Source organism: Lactuca serriola, chromosome 5 (assembly GCF_051521515.1).
Source record: "Lactuca serriola cultivar US96UC23 chromosome 5, Lser_US96UC23_V15, whole genome shotgun sequence".
NCBI lineage: Eukaryota > Viridiplantae > Streptophyta > Magnoliopsida > Asterales > Asteraceae > Lactuca > Lactuca serriola.
The window spans coordinates 203,457,781-203,477,422 of NC_136412.1; the positions used below are offsets into that span (position 1 = coordinate 203,457,781).

At 38.1% G+C, this 19,642-nt stretch overlaps 1 protein-coding gene across 1 annotated transcript; it reads left to right on the forward strand.

Moving 5' to 3' along the window:
- Positions 1-640: 640 nt before the first annotated feature.
- Positions 641-1,599, forward strand: LOC145053488 (Tautomerase/MIF superfamily protein). Its single transcript, XM_079001543.1, has 3 exons — positions 641-868; positions 1,072-1,272; positions 1,382-1,599. The coding sequence occupies exons 1-3, from the start codon at positions 758-760 to the stop codon at positions 1,415-1,417; spliced, it is 348 nt and encodes a 115-aa protein (XP_078857669.1). The 5' UTR covers positions 641-757; the 3' UTR covers positions 1,418-1,599.
- The last annotated feature ends 18,043 nt before the right edge of the window (positions 1,600-19,642 follow it).

Below are 19,642 nucleotides of genomic sequence, written 5' to 3' on the forward strand. Positions count from 1 at the left end.
TCAGATGAGACCTTGGAATCACTTGACTTAGAGTTAGATGATATATGTGAGTCTTATTTGCTTGAAAAGATGAAAAAAACGTCATTTATAGTTAGCTGTGAAAAAGACAAATATTTGTTGGACAATTCACAATGATGTGTGTGGACCGTTAAGATCTAACATGAGAAATGGTGAAAGATACTTGTTATATTTACTTGTGAATTTAATAGATATGATTACATTTATTTAATTAGACTTAAATCTGAAACCTTCAAGGAGTTCTAGAATTTATGAAGTTCTTTGCTTCAATTTTGATTCAAGTAACTTTTTTCACACTCAATGATACCAATTTCTAGTGTTCTATGATTGTATGAGAATTATTTTATGTTTAGTAATCAAGTTAATGTAATTGAATTCTTCTTATACTCTTGGGCCAAGTAACAAATCAAAATAATTGTTCAAGAAAAATATTTCAACACACATTAAGTAGTTGTACATAACACATAACATATTGTACCTTGTTCTTCTTTTGTCCCCCTCCTCCATGAATGATACCCAAGAAAAATTATATAAATTTTTATTTCGTTTATTAGTAAATTTGGCTTAAAACCCGTATAAAAGAAAATGGATCGGCCCAAATAAAATAACCCACCAAAGACTCTCAATTTATCTTAATCTTTAAACTACGAATTTGAGGCCATCCGTTTCTTTTAAAACTTCTATCTTCTTCAGAAAACGGTGGCCTGTAGAAATTCCTCAGAAAAATCAGGGGAAAAAGATGCCAACTTTGAATCTCTTCACCAACATCCCAATAGACCCAGTGATAGCCTCCGACATTCTCAAAGATGCCACTAAAGCTGTCGCAAAGATAATCGGCAAGCCCGAGTCAGTTAAGTTTCCTAATCAACCCCAAAGTAACGCCCTCCAACTGTTTGTTTAAATGTCTCAATGAACAGCTTGAAGTATCTTGCATTGTTGCACCTCATTTTTTTTACACAGTTCTTTTATTTTTTCCATTTGAAAGATACAAAAATGCAAATACAATCGTTTGAAAATTTAATCACTTACATAATTTGTGTCAAATTTGGGCAGTATGTTATGATTTTGTTGAATGGTGGTGTGCCAATTGCATTTGGTGGCACCGAAGAGCCAGCTGCATATGGCGAAGTGATTTCAATTGGGGGACTTAATTCAACTGTTAATGGAAAGTTGAGTTCGACGATTGCAGAAATACTTGAAACAAAACTTTCTATAAATAGTTCACGTTTCTATATCAAATTTTACGATGTTGAGGTATTTTTCTTTATCTGGACTGGACAGACTTTCTAAGGCTATTTTTAGTTAACTACAATGCAAACGGTCATCTGGACAGACTTTCTAAGACTATTTTTTGTTGTTTCAGCGATCGTTTTTTGGGTTTAATGGATCGACATTTTAATTGGAACGAAAATACAAGGATCATATTTGTGGTACTTGTCTTTGGACAAAATTTATCATTATTAATAATGTTGTAAGATAGTGTTGTAATTTATTATTGGCGTTCTTGTTTATTTTACACTTTCTAGTGAACTTTGTGTTTCAGAAAGTCATTGAGAAAATATGAGAATCTATATTCTGGTCTTTGAGTTCTTAAATTTGTGTATTGAAGTTGGTTTTTAGATTTACAAATGAACAAATAGAAGTATCTATATATGTGTGTTTTTGGAAAATAATGTAATTTCATTTTATTTAATTTTTTGTAGTGTTTAGTAGGGGTGTGTATAAAACCACACAAACCGCCTGCAAACCGCATCGCATAATGCGGTTTTGGATTTACGTAGTGCGGTTTGCGGTTTTTAGTTACAAAATTGCAGACCGCACTGTACGGTTTATATCTTAATCTTAATTTTTTCCAACCGTGCAACTGTTATATAAATTGTCTGTATGTTTTGGAAACTAAATATAAATATTTGTTTGTGTTAATCTCTATATAAGACGATCAAAAAGTGATAAAAGGAACGTTTATTTTAAAATTATCTACGGTTTTTATTTTCAAAAACAAAAGTATGTATAACTCACAACATTACTAGTTCTTTTAGACATGTTAGGACCTTTATGTACATTGGTTATGCTTTAATAAGTAAATATTTACATGGAAATTTACACAGGAAGTTTTTCATATACTTCTTCCGATTAGTTTTTAAAAAATTGTGTTAATTTTTTAAACGGTAGAATTTTATTAAAAAACTAGCAAGATGCTAGAAAAGAAACATTACAAAACAAGACAGGCAGAAGCAGGATTATGTAACCACATGGTCCATCATATTTTAACCTTGTTACACCTATTGGAGATCCAAAAATAAGACCTATGCACAATATTATCAAAAAGGTAAGATTTTCTAGGATTAACCGTTCCAAAAACGATGGAATTTCGAAAATTCGACAAGCACCAAAACGTTGCCATAATCATCGCATCGAAGACCTTCCTTTGTCCACTCCATAAGTTCACCGCATCCGACCAATCTACAAGAGACTGCACATAGAACTGAACCGGGCACCGGCATTCCACCAAGTAGCAAACGAGTCCAAACCTCAATCAATTCAGTACACCTAACAAAAATATGGCCAACAGATTCAACAAATAAAAAAACAAATAGGGCATAAGATCGAATCAATGGTAATGCCTCTATGCGAAAGTCTCTCTCTAGTAGGTATACTCAAAAGAGTAATCTTGCATATTAAGATATTAATCTTAATAGGGATGAGATTATTCCAACGAGTTTTCGTACCTCCTAAAAAAAACATACCACCATCAAGGAACCGGCGAGCAGACGATATCGAAAAAATATCAGAAACATCAAGAACCTTTAACCACACTAGCATATGAGTTTCCAAGAAAATGTTGTTTTTCCACTTTAGAACGTAATCCGATGGTATGAGGAGAAGAACCTTTCTTGTCAAATATTGGGAAGGAAGCAAAATTTTTATAAGAACCAAACCAGATAGCACATAATTTGTTAACCATTTCATCAACATTTACGAATGCCTTTATATCAAACAAAAACCAAAATGTTTGCATAATCGAGATTTCTTATTAGAGATGAAGATATCAAAAAGTTTTCTAAGGCGAGAACAAACCCTGCACAATTCATTGAAACCTACTGATTCAGGAAACTTCGTAATGAAAAAAGATTGCACATCGTGACTTACAAATACGTGATTCCTATGGGGTCCAATCCGATCAGTTTTAACACGCTCCTGAGGTTTCTATGTCTTATTCCACATATCCTCATTGTTTCTTTTAGTCTCCATGCGTAACATATTAGGCAAAGTAGATCATACGAAATATCCCAAGAAAGCTTGAACGAAGGGAATAATCAGACAACAGACGTCGGATATCAAAACCCTGCTGGCGTTTGTACCCGTCGGTGAAGGGACGAGAAGGTTTCAAAATACAATCTGACCAAATACAGTTTTTATAAAATTGTCAGTGGTTTGTTTGATCGATTAGTGTTGTTTTGAACAAATTTTGTAGCTACTTAATACTATTAGAAATAATATATATTTTTAAGATATGAAGACAAATAATTAAACCAGTTACATTTAGTCTGATGGGTGTTAAACTATTTTTTTTAGTTATTTATCTCACCGCTTTAAAATTGCCGCACCACATAACACAGTTTAAACCCTTTACGGTGTGGTTTGTGGTTTCTGAAAATCTCAAACCGCACATGCAGTGTAGTTTTGACTCTAAACCACAACAACCCACACGGTGCACACTCCTAATTTTTGGATCTATAATAGTTTGTATATATGGTATCTCTTTTATTTGTAATTTTGATTCTATCTATTTCGTTGGTTTGATTATAATTATTTAAGGTTATTGTTTTAAATTTAGAACAAGTAATATAGATGGTGCATTTTTATAATGTATAGTATTTCAATTAATATGTCTGGTTGTCTTTTATTATTTTTATTCATTTCATTTACGCTTTTTATTAATCAACAAGGCTGAAGATGGGAATTAACAAGGATGTGGTAGATTTTGTATAAGTAGTGATGAAAATGTGTTTGGAATTATACAAAAAATGTATAAATCAATCGAGATATGCTTCTTGAATGAGGTTGGAAACCTCTTGATGTTTATTGAACTACTACACCAAAAAAATCCCCTCAACGAACTTGACATATAGAGACGATTTCTAGTGGGAACTACAAATTTATGCGTAGATTTAATTATGGAATATGGAAAGCCCAAATTGGATTTGAGAGGTTGTCATGCTTCACATGCTTCAAGGAATAAACTAATTGGTTGAATGGTTTTTGAGCTGTTGTTGTGAATCCTACAGAGAGAATTTCGTTATGTCAAAATGGATAGAAACATATAGGATTGAGGGAGTCGTGCGCTACACGAGGGTCGTTAGGCCTCGCTAAGCTCGTTGTACACCGCTTGCTAATGAGAAGGCGTCATCGCTACAATGAGAGGAGAGAGATGAAGGTGTTGATTTGATTGAGCTATTGAACTTTTGACCACAATTAAACTTACCGGTTTCTCTTTTTTTCTATTTTTTTTAAACTCTTTCTTTTTTAATAAAAAAAATACCCGCTAAAAGAATTCAAAATTTCAAAATTTAATCCAACCAATATATATATATATATATATATATATATATATATATATATATATATATATATATATATATATATATAGAGAGAGAGAGAGAGAGAGAGAGAGAGGATAGTTAAAATAAAAACAGTAAATAATATGATAACATAAAAACATTATTTTTATGTTATAATTCTACAGTGAAATTTGTATCCATATTTTTATGTCATTATTCAGTAATGAATAAATAAATAGTCACGGGTTAAAACTAAAATTAGAATTTACTACAAAAATGCACATACATAAATTTATAATAGAATAATACATTCTAATAAATATATGAATAATAAAACGTTAATATTCGTATTAGAATTACTTCAACAATACACATATACAACATTAATTACAGAATAACAACATAAAGTAGTGTTTTTACGCTCTCATATTATTTACTGTTTTTATTTAAACTTTATATATATATATATATATATATATATATATATATATATATATATATATATATATATAAAGAGAGAGAGAGCGAGAGATAGGTTCAGGTGTTTAAAGTAATTATTGTGTTATCGTATACATAAATGTGGGCCAATCAAAATTAAAAAAAAAATTAATAAATAAATAAGGGTAATTTAGTAATATGATTAACAACTTCCAAAAATAATTTCTATGATCATGGTATTGACTTTTAATCCTAATTTCTCCAGATGCTTCATCTCATGCTTCATCTGGCCTATAAAACCAACCAAGGGGCACCTTCCTCCTCCACATGACCGATTCCCTTTTTCGAATCTCTAGAAACGGAACGAGAATGTGAAACCAAAACTTCTACAAATTCAAAATTCTTACATAAAATCAAATCAAAGATCACTTGGATCGGATTATTTATTTGAATTTGATAAGTGTTCTAATCATACAATCATCTAGAAATCGATCTGTTTTTTCTACTAGGTTTAGGGTTTGTTGATTTTCGATGTACGATTTAGTCTTTCATCTGGTGGTAATTAGTAGCTTTTTAATCTTGGTAGAAGTTTATGTCTGATTTTTTTACGTTTTCTGATCGCGAATTGGTATTTTAGGGTTTTGAAATTTTCGTTGTAGGGAATCGTCATCGGAGTTCGTAGTGGAGATGAACGATCAAGCTCAGATGATGAATCAATCGTAGTAGCTTCCGATAATGCAATCCCATCGGTTGATGAATAATCAGAAATCTTAGATGTTGATGAATCAGTTAATTAATCCTTGTCATATGATGATGAATCAGTCACAGTCACAGCGGATGTTGAACAACCGAGGTGGTCGTTACGGGATGTGGCCGCCGGTGCAACCAGAGCAGCTCAAGTTCCAGAATCCGAACACGAAGCCTTCAGGTTTTGTTCCGTCTTCTTCAAATGGTCTGATTCATACTTCAATTTATGTTTTTGTTCTTCTTTTTTCTGATTTAATACTTCATTTATGTGGACAGTACAGAATCTTGACAAAAGTTGAATTCTGAAAAGGTATCAAGTATGTTTATGTAGATGATTCAATGGATGATATTGGTGATATTCCAATTCTATTGGAATGGAATCACATATTCCAATTCTGTTGGAATGGAATCACGAATTCAAATTCTGTTGGAATCACATAAGTTGATGCTTGAAGAACGCACCACAAAATTGAAACAGATTACATTATTCTTTTAGAATGTATTAGTCTTTTTTAGATTTTGATGTTTTCTTTTCCCGTTTTGAAAGTTTTTTTAGTTTTATTATTTAACAATAAATGTAATTCTTAACAATCGTTACCTGTATTCTATAAGAAATAATGTATTTTTTGTTTTCATTCTTCAATTGATTGTTCAAGAATTTGTTATTCTACAAGAAGTTCTTAAAGTCATGATCAAAAAATAGGTTCAAGAATATTTTTATTATTTATTGTTCAAGAATATTTTTATTTTTGAGTAAATAATTAAATAAATAAACATATTCTGTCAAAATGTCCGAATTAAAATAGTTATAATTCGTAAAATCGGATTTTTAAAATTAATAAAATCTATGATCCCTTAAAATATGCAATTTTCCTTTATTAAATCTATATTAATTGACTAAAATACCCTTGTAATTAAATTAGATGATATTTTTCAATTACATTTAATTCAATAATATATATTAATCACTTTCTTAAAATAAGTAAAATTGATTGGCCCACAGTTATGCATACAATAACACAATAATTACTTTGAATAGAATAATCTAGGCCTATATATATATATATATATATATATATATATATATATATATATATATATATATATATATATATATATATATATATATATAACCATTCACCTTTTCTATTTCAACGCACATACATCATAATACATCTCTCTTCCAAACAACTCCATCAGTTTATAAAAAAATGTCATGTCCGTCCTCCTCATCATCATCGTCATCATCTTCATCAAACGATGCTCTTGATAGCGAGCATTGTGCAACGTAAATGAAGAAGATATGTCCAAAGACAGCGTGCAACAGCCCACCCACGTTTCTGTAACACCCCAAAGTTTGGAAAGTCAAGAAAAGAAGGAAGACCTCAATTTTGAGGGGAGACTCGGTGAGTCCATGGAGGGACTCGGCGAGTCCAAGCGGGATCCGGGTCGAGGTGTAAGCGACCGACTCGGCGAGTCGGCCAAGGAGACTCGACGAGTTGGGTCTGAACGAGGAAAACCCTTAATCCGGGACTTGGAGCCTATATAAGCGTCTCATTCTCCTTCCTAGGGTTCCTTTACTGCCTCTCTTCCCCAGAACACCAAACCCTAGCCACCATATCCGTTTTTGAGCTAGACCTTGCCTTGGAGAGTGCACTAAAGCTTGGAAAAGGAAGAAATGCTTTGGAGGTGCAAGAAGGGACTGTAGATCCGAGATTTAGAAGACATTTCAGACCAATTGGAGGTAATAAGTTGTTGCTTGGAATCCCTTTTGCACCTAGATCTATTCTCATGTGTGAGTTTTGGACATTTTGGCATGATAAGTAACCTTTTCAAGTTAGAGGTCCAGATCTGAGGTTGCTACCTCAGATCCATGTTTGTTTTGGTCTAGAAGCCCCTAATGTATCAGCCCTTGGTATGTTGAAGAAGTATGTTGCCATAAACCGTAGTTTGAATGTGTTTTAAGCCTAGATCTCTTGATCTACACGTAAAGTTTGCCACTTTACGTGGGGGATAGGCCTTAGAAGTATGGATCTATGAGTTGGAAGCCCTGCTTGGCTCGAAAAGCCACTGCATGGATTAAGGACTGAATAGACTCGGCGAGTCCTTCGAGTGGACTCGGCGAGTATCTTGAAGATGAGGAGGAACTCGACGAGTGGGATGAACAGCTCGTCGAGTCGGATGAAGTTAGGCATCAACTCAGCGAGTTGGAAGAACAACTCGACGAGTTGGTTGAAGATTGCCTTGGACTCGGCGAGTCTGTGAGTGGACTCGGCGAGTCAGGTCGCGAAACCTCAAACCCTTCGAGTTGAGACTCGAATCAATGAGTCGGGTGGTGACTCAGCGAGTTGGGCAGGACAGGACTTGGAACTAGTTGAACTCGGCGAGTCATAGAATGACTCGGCGAGTCGAGTCGCGAATAGAAAGACCCTGAGCTTATGAACTCGGCGAGTCATTAGGAGGACTCGGCGAGTAGGGTTGACCTGGAAGGTTGACTTTAACCAGGATTTTGACTTTGACCAGAGTTGACTTAGTCGGTTGTCAGACTAAGTGTTATATGTATATTGATAGCTCGGAGAGCTAGAGGAGCAGTGGTTCAGGGGATTGTCGAGTAGCAGCCAGAGGTTTATCAGCAGAGCTCAGCAGTTCAGGTGAGTTTCCTTCCAGTAGGAACGGGTCTAAGGCCACAATGCCGACCTGTTTAGCTAGTAGCAGTTTCCGGATTTTGATCTGATGTAGTATTTAGTATGTTTGATGCCTTCGTGGCTCAGACAAAAATTATGTGTTATGTGTTCCGGGCCACGGCCCGATGTAGTATGCAGTATATGTGTGTTCATGCTAGTTGATATGTTTATGCTATGTTCTGTTCAGTTAGCCCGGATTTCGGTCCGATACAGGGGACAAGGTCCCAGTTAGTCCGGACTTCGGTCTGATGCAGGGGGCAAGGCCCCAGTTAGCCCGGACTTCGGTCCGATACAGGGGACAAGGTCCCAGTTAGTCCGGACTCCGGTCCGATGCAGGGGGCAAGGCCCCAGTTAGCCCGGACTTCGGTCCGATGCAGTGGGCAAGGCCCAGTATGTGCTTTATATGTTATTGTATGGTATGTGGTAGTTTGGGGGAGCTCACTAGGCTTCGTGCTTACGGTTTTCAGTTTTGGTTTCAGGTACTCGGTTTTCAAAAGAGGAGCTCGGGAAGATTGCAAAGCACACACCATAGTCAGTTAGCCTAGGAATGTTTGACTCTAATAATGATATTATGTTTTGAATTTAATACTCGAAAGTTATGTTTGACTTATGATACGTTGTTTATAAATCTAGTTTTAGTAATGTTTTTAAAAGAAATTTTTAGTCGTGATTTCTGGGTCGTTACAAGTTGGTATCAGAGCCTTGGTTTGAGGGATTCGGGCGCACTTCCGAGTGTGCCTGAACTCAAACTAAGGAAGTGATATAGGGTTTTCAAAAGAAAAAAATCGTAGTTACAAAAGAATTTTGAGAAAAGAAAACAATTTTAGAAAAAGTGTAAAGAAAAGAGTTTTAGAAAAAGCAAAGAGAGTTTTGAAAAGAGAAAAGGGTGTGGTGCATGCAATCAGACGAGCTCAAGTAAGTACTCCCAATTTACCCATACAAGTTGTGTTATGATTATCAGTATCAGTTTCAGTTTCAGTTTTAGTTTCAGCTTCAGTAGAACAGCATGCTAGAATAGGACTAAGGATCTAGGATGATGCTCTATGTGCCTGCTTTATGTGTTCAGCTTTATGAGAATTGCATGCTAGTATTGAGTAGACAGTGGTAGGATAGCCTGTGTAGGTTATGCCTGATAGTATGAGTTTAGCATTGGATGCTAGTGCAGTTTCTTGTTATGAGAATGGTTTTGCCTGAGTACGTTTCCTTTATCCGAATGTTGCTTGCTTTGTGCTTTGTGGGACTCTAAGTGATGGGAGTTAGCCATTAGGTGAATACGTCACATCACATGTGATCAGGGTTGAATAATCTCAGAGTGCTGGATTTGGCCCTACTGCGCAGCTCTCGTCTGAGTCTAACCGTTGTAGGGACGAGACTTTTACTCGAAGGATTATCCGAGCCTCATTGCATGTGATGGTATTCGGGTGGTGGCTAATTGGCATTACAATGAGGCCTTCAGCAGCTGAGGACTGTTTGGGTAGAGTCAGAGGTTCCCTAGGTCAAGCCTAGGATGAGAGTAGCAGAGATCAGTATTAGTAGACGTGATTTGGTGGAGTTGAGGTAACTCTTGAGGAAAGTGCGGATAAATGTGGAAGGTAGTAGGGGCCCATACTACTGAAAGCAGAGGATCCGTACTCGATTCAAGAGGGGCCAAGACGAAACCAGGGAATGGTAGAGTGTGTGAGAAATCCCTCAGCAGTAGTGTATAAATTGATCAGGAATTGTTATATTTTCAGCATGGTGACGTTGCGCGCGATATCAGTTAGCAGTTCAGACGTCGAGGAGGGATCTGGCTCGGGCTTTAGAGCCGGGCAGCTTGACGATCAGATGAGGGATTTCATTTCCACAGAGATCACGCGCAACATCATTGATCAGACTCCAGTGATTTTCGGTTCGGTTAGAGAGGCCATTGTGGAGCTCATGGACAGTCATCTTGAGGCCTTTAAGGCCGGGATAGTTTCAGGGCAGTTTGGGGCTCTTCTAGGTCCCGAATCTTATGGAGTTCAGGGATCCATCAGGGAGGGAGATCCCATTTCTAGTTTCTGCCATCAGGGGACAGGAGTGAGCCGGGCATCCTGTCTTCAAGAGAGACCTTTGGATGATTGGATAGTTGAGGAAGTTTTGCGAGCCATTCGTGAGGATCTGCCCGACATGGTCGTGAGGATCACTGATAGATTGATCGAGAGGCTCCAGGATCAGACAGTTGTTGCTCAGTCAGCGGGCAGGGAGTCGGAAAGGAAGAGGAAAGTGGATGAGACTCAGGTAGCCTCAGGTTCGGATAAGAGGCCCAAGGGTTCGGATTTGAGGGCGAGGAACTATCAGAACCGCAGTCGATGCGGGAAGTGCGGAAGGACGCACATGGGTGTGTGCAGGCGTAGAAGTCGTTGCGATGCTGGATGTTTCAAGTGCGGCCAGATTGGTCATTTTAGCAGAGACTGTGTTGTTACCATCGCCCAGGGACTTGATCCGTTATGTTTCCATTGCAGTCAGAGGGGCCACAAGAAGGCCCACTGTCCGAGTTTGTATACAGCAGGGCAGGTGTCAGCTCCAGCTCCTGCTCCTGGGACTTCGAGAGCCCAACGGACATCGGGGCCGGGCAAGGGCGCCTACGGCTCGGAGCCGAGTTTTCCGGTAGATTTCAGTAGGGATTCGAGCAGCACTGAGTGATGGAGGTATGTATCTTTTGCTTTTCTGTCATCTATTATTGTGATATTATTGTTATGTTGCTGCATTACCTGCTCGTGGTTGAGTTTTATGCCATCTGCATACCTTGGAATTCGAATAGTGAATTGGAGATCGTTCCCTCTAGATCAGGTTATTTCGGATTCAGTATTTGTAGCATGTATGTGTAAGATGCAGTAGTGCTTTACTACTTGCGGAGGGCGTTAGTCGAGTAATGATCATTTATATTCTCAGTTGTGATAGTTCAGAGTTTTTAGTGGAGTAGCTAGCGGTCAGTAAGAAAGTGGGTTGGGGAGGTGCACCCCAAATGCAGATTCTCGGGATGTAGTCCCTAAAGCAATTTCAGTTAAGGACCGAAGGGTGCTCAGTCAGATAGCAGGAAGGGTGCGGATCTGGTAAGAGTTAGTTGGAGCGCTGGCAAGGGTAAACGTCGGTGGACAACATATCGCCCTTCTAATGAAAGGAAGGTTGGAAATCCTTTCGACCAGTGAGCAGTAAGGATCTAGTCGAATCCAAGTGGGGGAGAACCCTTCCAAGTATACAAGAATAAGAGCCACGTAGACTCAGAATGATTGCGCGGCCTCAGAGGTGATTGTAGCATAGTGATCGATGGATCGAGAAGTTCAGAATTTGGAGTTCGAGGACCTTCCCAGCAATTAGTTCATGTAATCGAGATGATTAGAAGCTGGTTGAGAATCCAGGATTGGAGGACCACCTGTAGAGGCTCAAGTGAGTCGGAATGGGGATCCTGAGAACGGATAACAGGAGATGTTTTTGTATTAGTAGCCAGTGGCAAAGTTAGCATGCCGGATTGCGTGGATTCAGGAGTTGGGAGTTTGGAAACTTCCCAACGAAAGCTTCTTGTATCCGGATTAGTAGACGGTTGGTTTGGGAACCAAGCCAAAGAGTTCCTCGACGAAGCGCTAAGTATATCAAGGATATAAGATGTCGAGGATGATGCAGTATTCAAAGATTGAGGGCTGTTTTGGGAAATCGGGATGAGGAATCACTAGCGGGACTAGGCATAGTCAGGATGTCCTCGAGATAGTAGTAGTGTTGTAAGTCTGCGGGGGTAGCCGTAGCATTCACCAGCAGTCAGATAGTAGTAGTAGTGTTGTAAGTCTGCGGGGGTAGCCGTAGCATTCACTAGCAGTCAGATAGTAGTAGTAGTGTTGTAAGTCTACGGGGGTAGCCGTAGCATTCACTAGCAGTCAGATAGTAGTAGTAGTGTTGTAAGTCTGCGGGGGTAGCCGTAGCATTCACTAGCAGCCAGATAGTATTAGAGAGTTGCAAGTCCGCGAGCGTAGTCGCAGCCTTTATCAGATTGGTAGGTAGCATGAGCGCGTGTTGGACGCGGGAAAGCAGTAGTACCCACCAGTTCAGGTGCAACAGTGAGGATATGGGAATCCACGGGTTAGATTTCGGATTTCCCAAATGGTACAGTTATGGCTAAGTCAGCAATTTTGGTTAAAGATCGTCACATCAGTTATGAGATCAGGGTAGCAGTGGACCGTTGGGGTTTGGGTATGTTAAGGGCTACCGTCAGTCTGGGAGCCGTCATGTTGTTAGTCGTGGAATTGATGATGTCAGGATGTGACGTATGGACCCGATCGGTTGGATTGGAAGATTGTTAGAGCCGTAGTGACAGGATAACTAGTGGAAACTAGTCCCAGAGGAAGATTTCATTTAGAAGTCGTGGAAGCGACTAAGTAAGGAGTCCCTTGACTCCACGGTTGAGTTGGAGCTCAGTGTTTCAGCCAGTTCAGTGTTTCAGTCAACTCAGTGTTTCAGCCAGTTCGATGTTTCAGGCAGCTCAGTGTTTCAGTCAGTTCAATGTTTCAGGCCGTCAGCGTTTCAGTCGGTACAGCGTTTCAGGCAGTTTAGAGTTTCAGGCATGTTCAGTATTGCAGGCAGTTTAGTGTTTGGAAGGTTTCAGAATTTTGGACAGTATTAGTATTTGTGTCGGAATGCAAGTGCTGACGGTATAGTTGGTTGATTTGGAAATGGCAAGTCTCTCTCATCAGGATCAGTTGAGCCTTCTGCCAAGTGTAAGTGATCTGTAAGGATAGTTAGGCAGGTAGCTTTTCTTTCAGGAGGGAAGGCTCGAGTTAGTAGGAGTTGAGTAATCAGATGGGATATAAGCAAGCTGATTCCAGCGGCATTGTTTCAGTACGAGCGGCAGAATGGATAAAACAATTATAGATAGTCGAAGTATCTCCAGGAGTCGCTGGAAGCGACTAGGAGATTGCGATGGAGTGTAGTGACCGGTGGGAGTCCGGTAACTCAGATATCGGTAGATTAGTTGGACCAGAGTGGTTTCAGTGCATCCAGTAGGCGGATGAGGGGTACAGAGTTCTCAGTCGAAGGAAGTAACATTGCGGAAATTAGGGAAAGGAGAAGAATTCAGTATGTACCAACAGTAGGGACCAGCACGGTGAGTGGCTGGAGTGATGGACAGAAGGGTGTTAGTTTTCCAGACAGAGAGTTGGAGGCAGTTCGCAGGACAGTTGGTCATAGCAAACTTCGAGGACGAAGTTTAGTTTAAGTGGGGGAGAGTTGTAACACCCCAAAGTTTGGAAAGTCAAGAAAAGAAGGAAGACCTCAATTTTGAGGGGAGACTCGGCGAGTCCAAGCGGGATCCGGGTCGAGGTTTAAGCGACCGACTCGGCGAGTCGGCCAAGGAGACTCGACGAGTTGGGTCTGAACGAGGAAAACCCTTAATCCGGGACTTGGAGCCTATATAAGCGTCTCATTCTCCTTCCTAGGGTTCCTTTACTGCCTCTCTTCCCCAGAACACCAAACCCTAGCCACCATATCCGTTTTAGAGCTAGACCTTGCCTTGGAGAATGCACTAAAGCTTGGAAAAGGAAGAAAGGCTTTGGAGGTGCAAGAAGGGACTGTAGATTCGGGATTTAGAAGACATTTCAGACCAATTGGAGGTAATAAGTTGTTGCTTGGAATCCCTTTTGCACCTAGATCTATTCTCATGTGTGAGTTTTGGACATTTTGGCATGATAAGTAACCTTTTCAAGTTAGAGGTCCAGATCTGAGGTTGCTACCTCAGATCCATGTTTGTTTTGGTCTAGAAGCCCCTAATGTATCAGCCCTTGGTATGTTGAAGAAGTATGTTGCCATAAACCGTAGTTTGAATGTGTTTTAAGCCTAGATCTCTTGATCTACACGTAAATTTTGCCACTTTACGTGGGGGATAGGCCTTAGAAGTATGGATCTATGAGTTGGAAGCCCTGCTTGGCTCGAAAAGCCATTGCATGGATTAAGGACTGAATAGACTCGGCGAGTCCTTCGAGTGGACTCGGCGAGTATCTTGAAGATGAGGAGGAACTCGACGAGTGGGATGAACAGCTCGTCGAGTCGGATGAAGTTAGGCATCAACTCAGCGAGTTGGAAGAACAACTTGACGAGTTGGTTGAAGATTGCCTTGGACTCGACGAGTCTGTGAGTGGACTCCGTGAGTCAGGTCGCGAAACCTCAAACCCTTCGAGTTGAGACTCGAATCAATGAGTCGGGTGGTGACTCAGCGAGTTGGGCAGGACAGGACTTGGAACTAGTTGAACTCGGCGAGTCATAGAATGACTCGGCGAGTCGAGTCGCGAATAGAAAGACCCTGAGCTTATGAACTCGGCGAGTCATTAGGAGGACTTGGCGAGTAGGGTTGACCTGGAAGGTTGACTTTAACCAGGATTTTGACTTTGACCAGAGTTGACTTAGTCGGTTGTCAGACTAAGTGTTATATGTATATTGATAGCTCGGACAGCTAGAGGAGCAGCGGTTCAGGGGATTGTTGAGTAGCAGCCAGAGGTTTATCAGCAGAGCTCAGCAGTTCAGGTGAGTTTCCTTCTAGTAGGAATGGGTCTAAGGCCACAATGCCGACCTGTTTAGCTAGTAGCAGTTTCCGGATTTTGATCTGATGCAGTATTTAGTATGTTTGATGCCTTCGTGGCTCAGACAAGAATTATGTGTTATGTGTTCCGGGCCACGGCCCGATGTAGTATGCAGTATATGTGTGTTCATGCTAGTTGATATGTTTATGCTATGTTCTGTTCAGTTAGCCCGGACTTCGGTCCGATACAGGGGACAAGGTCCCAGTTAGTCCGGACTTCGGTCCGATGCAGGGGGCAAGGCCCCAGTTAGCCCGGACTTCGGTCCGATGCAGGGGACAAGGTCCTAGTTAGTCCGGACTTCGGTCCGATGCAGGGGGCTAGGCCCCAGTTAGCCCGGACTTTGGTCCGATGCAGGGGACAAGGTCCCAGTTAGTCCGGACTCCGGTCCGATGCAGGGGGCAAGGCCCCAATTAGCCCGGACTTCGGTCCGATGCAGTGGGCAAGGCCCAGTATGTGCTTTATATGTTATTGTATGGTATGTGGTAGTTTTGGGGAGCTCACTAAGCTTCATGCTTACGGTTTTCAGTTTTGGTTTCAGGTACTCGGTTTTCAAAAGAGGAGCTCGGGAAGATTGCAAAGCACACACCATAGTCAGTTAGCCTGGGAATGTTTGACTCTGATAATGATATTATGTTTTGAATTTAATACTCGAAAGTTATGTTTGACTTATGATACGTTGTTTATAAATCTAGTTTTAGTAATGTTTTTAAAAGAAATTTTTAGTCGTGATTTCTGGGTCGTTACAGTTTCATGCATGATTATTTTGACGTGCATGCTCTCTTTCGAGGATATTATTTTTGTCGACGGTTCCAAACGCATAAAGACTTGTTTATCCGTAGTGTCTAAGTGTAAATGCAGTGTCCGAGTATAAGCGGCAACAACCGGATGCAAGTGGTACATTAGGATTTGATCCAGTTCAAAAATGTATTTGTGTATTTTGTATGTTAGCATATGACACCCCCTTGATGCATAGGACGAGAGTTTTCGGATGTCTACACGTACCACACGATAAAGTCTTCACGAATTTTGCAGATTTGTCATGTCTTTGTATAGTTTACAATATATGTGTCATCCTACTTCTGGTGACATACAAAATCTATATGATCATCATGCAAATGTGCATGGTTTACCTGGGATGTTAGCAAGTTTAGATTGCATGCATTGGAGATGGAATTTGTGTCCAAATACGTATCATGGAAAATATACAAATGGAAATTATCATTATCCTACAATTGTACATGAAGTAGTAGCCTCACAAGATTTGTGGTTCTGGCATGCATTTTTCGGTAGTGCCGGTTCGATTAACGACATTAATATTCTTAATAATTCACCACTATTCAACAAAGTGTATGACAATACTTCCCCAGATTCGTCGTTTGTACTCTGAGGAACGGAATACAATTTTGGGTATTATCTTGTTAATGAGGTCTATCCTGACCTTTCTGTTTTTGTTAAACTTTTTTGTGTCCGGATGACCCTCAAAGGAACATATTTAAGAGAGTTCAAAAAAGAGAGAAAAGATATCGAACGATCGTTTGGAGCACTTAAAAATCGTTGGTAAATACTTGCTAAACCATCATTATTTCATGATGTTTCTATTATGACATAAGTGATGTATACATGTATCATATTGCATAATATGATACTAGAACATGAAGAAAACACGATATGTGTGTACTAAAAGAATAAAATCATCCCCGAGACACACCCACTTGAATATGGTGGTCAAGAATGGATATGAAGAATGATGAAAGTCAACAATGTAGTAATCCATGTCGATCTTCATTGCCATGTGACTGATTATCTTTGGATAAATGAAAATATTGATCTTAATATGCCACCGGAAGATGAATGAAAGGCCAATTGTCAGAGGAAGGCCCTTTGTTTAGGTATGAAGTGTGCTTTAGTTATGAAGTATGTTTTTTTATGTATTAAGTCTTGTTTCTATGTATTAAGTCATGTTTCTATGTATTAAGTCATGTCTTGAATTATTAAGTTGTGTTTCTAGGTATTTTAAGTTTTGATTTATTGTAACAATTTTAATTTAATATGAAACTAGGAAAAAAAAAGCCCGTCCATCATACGAGCGTGATTTTTTTTTTGGTTTTTTTAATGCATTGTTTTGTTTAACAGGTCATCTAAAAGATTGAAAGGTTAAGTAATATATGGATCTTTCATTAGGTAGTCTTCGTAAAGACAACGAAAGATACATACATAGAAAAGAGAGCGAACGATACACAAATTAAGACTATCTACTTCAGTCGTATTCATCGGGAAGGTTCCTAGTTATTTTATTGTGGGTGGCAATGGTGTTGAGCGGTTCATTTTGAAAACCTATAACATGGGTAATAAAGTCAGAATGATGATAATATAAGAAACTTAAAATCCATATGAAGACTAAATCGGTTTATCATGCTTTACCCTGTTGGCTGCAGCTACATGTTCAACTAAAAATTCGATTTATTAAGGAGACATCATAAGATAAAAGCCAAAAATATAGTTGTATTTATTTGTCCTTTTCAACTGTTCAAAAACATTTGTATTTTTTCTTAATGTTAGCATAGGTGTTGTTTCCATATATGGACTTATTCTAGGGCATTTAATGTTGATATATAACACCAGGTCCACCTGAGAACGTGAATGGAAAAGATTATCATTAGTAACAGGTTGGAGCTAGCTAGAAAAGGATCTTTCAATTTCAATTTTGTATTATGATTTACAACAAAGAATGGAAAAAGAAGCAAAGGTGTATCCAACTCCTTTTTCATGAATAAAATCGTTGTATGCTTTCATGGCCTAATGTCAATTTAGCCCAAACCAATGCCCATGGGTAGGGTACATAGTGACATTGAACTGGAGTTGGACATAAGATGTCTATCAATGATGATTTATTCTAACTTTATCTTTTTTATTATGAATGAACTTAGAAATCAAAGCAGTAGCCCAAGAACCCGTGACACTAACTTCGTCTCCCGAAAAAAAAAACAAAAATTAATCGTAAGAGATATAAACATCTCATAAATAAAGACTTTCGGAAATAAATCACAAGAACAAAATTTGAATAAAAGTTTCATAAAGCAGAAAATCACATATATAGAACTTGAATAAAGATGGATTAAAGTAGTAAAAAAAAATTAATAATCCATACTTGTGGAGGCAAAATCGGAGATGGAAACATGAATATACCTTTGTGGGATCATCACCAAAATCATTGAGCATTCCTTTTGAGTTAGAGGTGCTTGATTCATGTAAGAAACTTGGTTAAAACAGAACATCCATAAAATATTTAACCCTAATTTATGGAAACCATTCTATTCTACAATATACATACATAGAAATTAGCATGCCTCAATTTCTACACAAATTCATGATTGTGATATGTTGTAATCCAACATTCAAGTATGTTTTTTTTTCTTGTGAATTAATTATTGTATAATACTTTAATTTCAATTTTTTTTTGTTTTATATATGTTACTATGTTGAATGTATACATTTTTCATAAAACCCATTACACATATAACCACATGTAAGGTAGCTAGCCTCCCGTTCAAAAGAGACTTGTTTAAAATTATCGTCACATCATCGAAACATCATCATAGTTGGCTACCTGCATCATAATCAGTCATAAACTCATCCTAACTAGTGGTCATGCTTATGAGAAAAATGTTGTTTTCAAAATAACCATATTGTCCCCATTAATAAAGTAATTTATTAAATACATTTCATGAAATGCATTTGTATTGCATATACTAAACACATAGCTTATGCAAGAGGAACTACACATAAAGAAGAATCAAACTACATTATGTATAGTAAAGATATGTATTCTTGGTAATAAACTCACTCAACTTGTTACAATACACTATTTAATTTCCAGTGTTATGTGGATGCACAATTTTCACCTAAGGATAAACATAAATCAATTAATTTCTAACTAATTATATTTTAATCGTCATAATAAAAAAAATTAATCCAAAACATATCATTTTAACCCTTACATGTTATCCCTAAGATCATGTAAAAAGAATACAAGAGGTTGGAGTTGAATTTTATCATCAATGAATAGGTTCCTATTCCTTCATGTAAGGTTACTCACGCCAACTAAAATTAGTCACAGGATCCACTCAATTGAGTGGAATTGACATGACAACGCACTCAAGTTTTAACTTTTTACCAAGTTTTCAAAATGCATCCAATTGACTTTTAACATCGGTAACTCAACTTCTAATGAACTTAGAATTATTAACTAACATTTAAATATTAGTTTTAATCACAAATTAATTAACATCCTAATCATACTCATTTAACCAATGATTCATTTCTTGATGAAAATCTATTGGATTAAGGTTTCAAAACTTTTATGAAGTCCATTGGAAGTCATAATAGCTTTCCTAATATGAAATTAGCTTAAAATAATATTTTAGTAGCATGAAACATGAACCTAATTGATGATTTGAACTACATTTATGATATAGTTCAAAGTTTTAATAGATTAAAACCATCTCAAGTTAAATTTAAATTTGAAACTCCATTGACGCTCATGCAAACTTGTAGGATCAAAATGAATCAAAATGGAGTTGATATCTTCATAGGTTGAACTAGAAATTTAAAT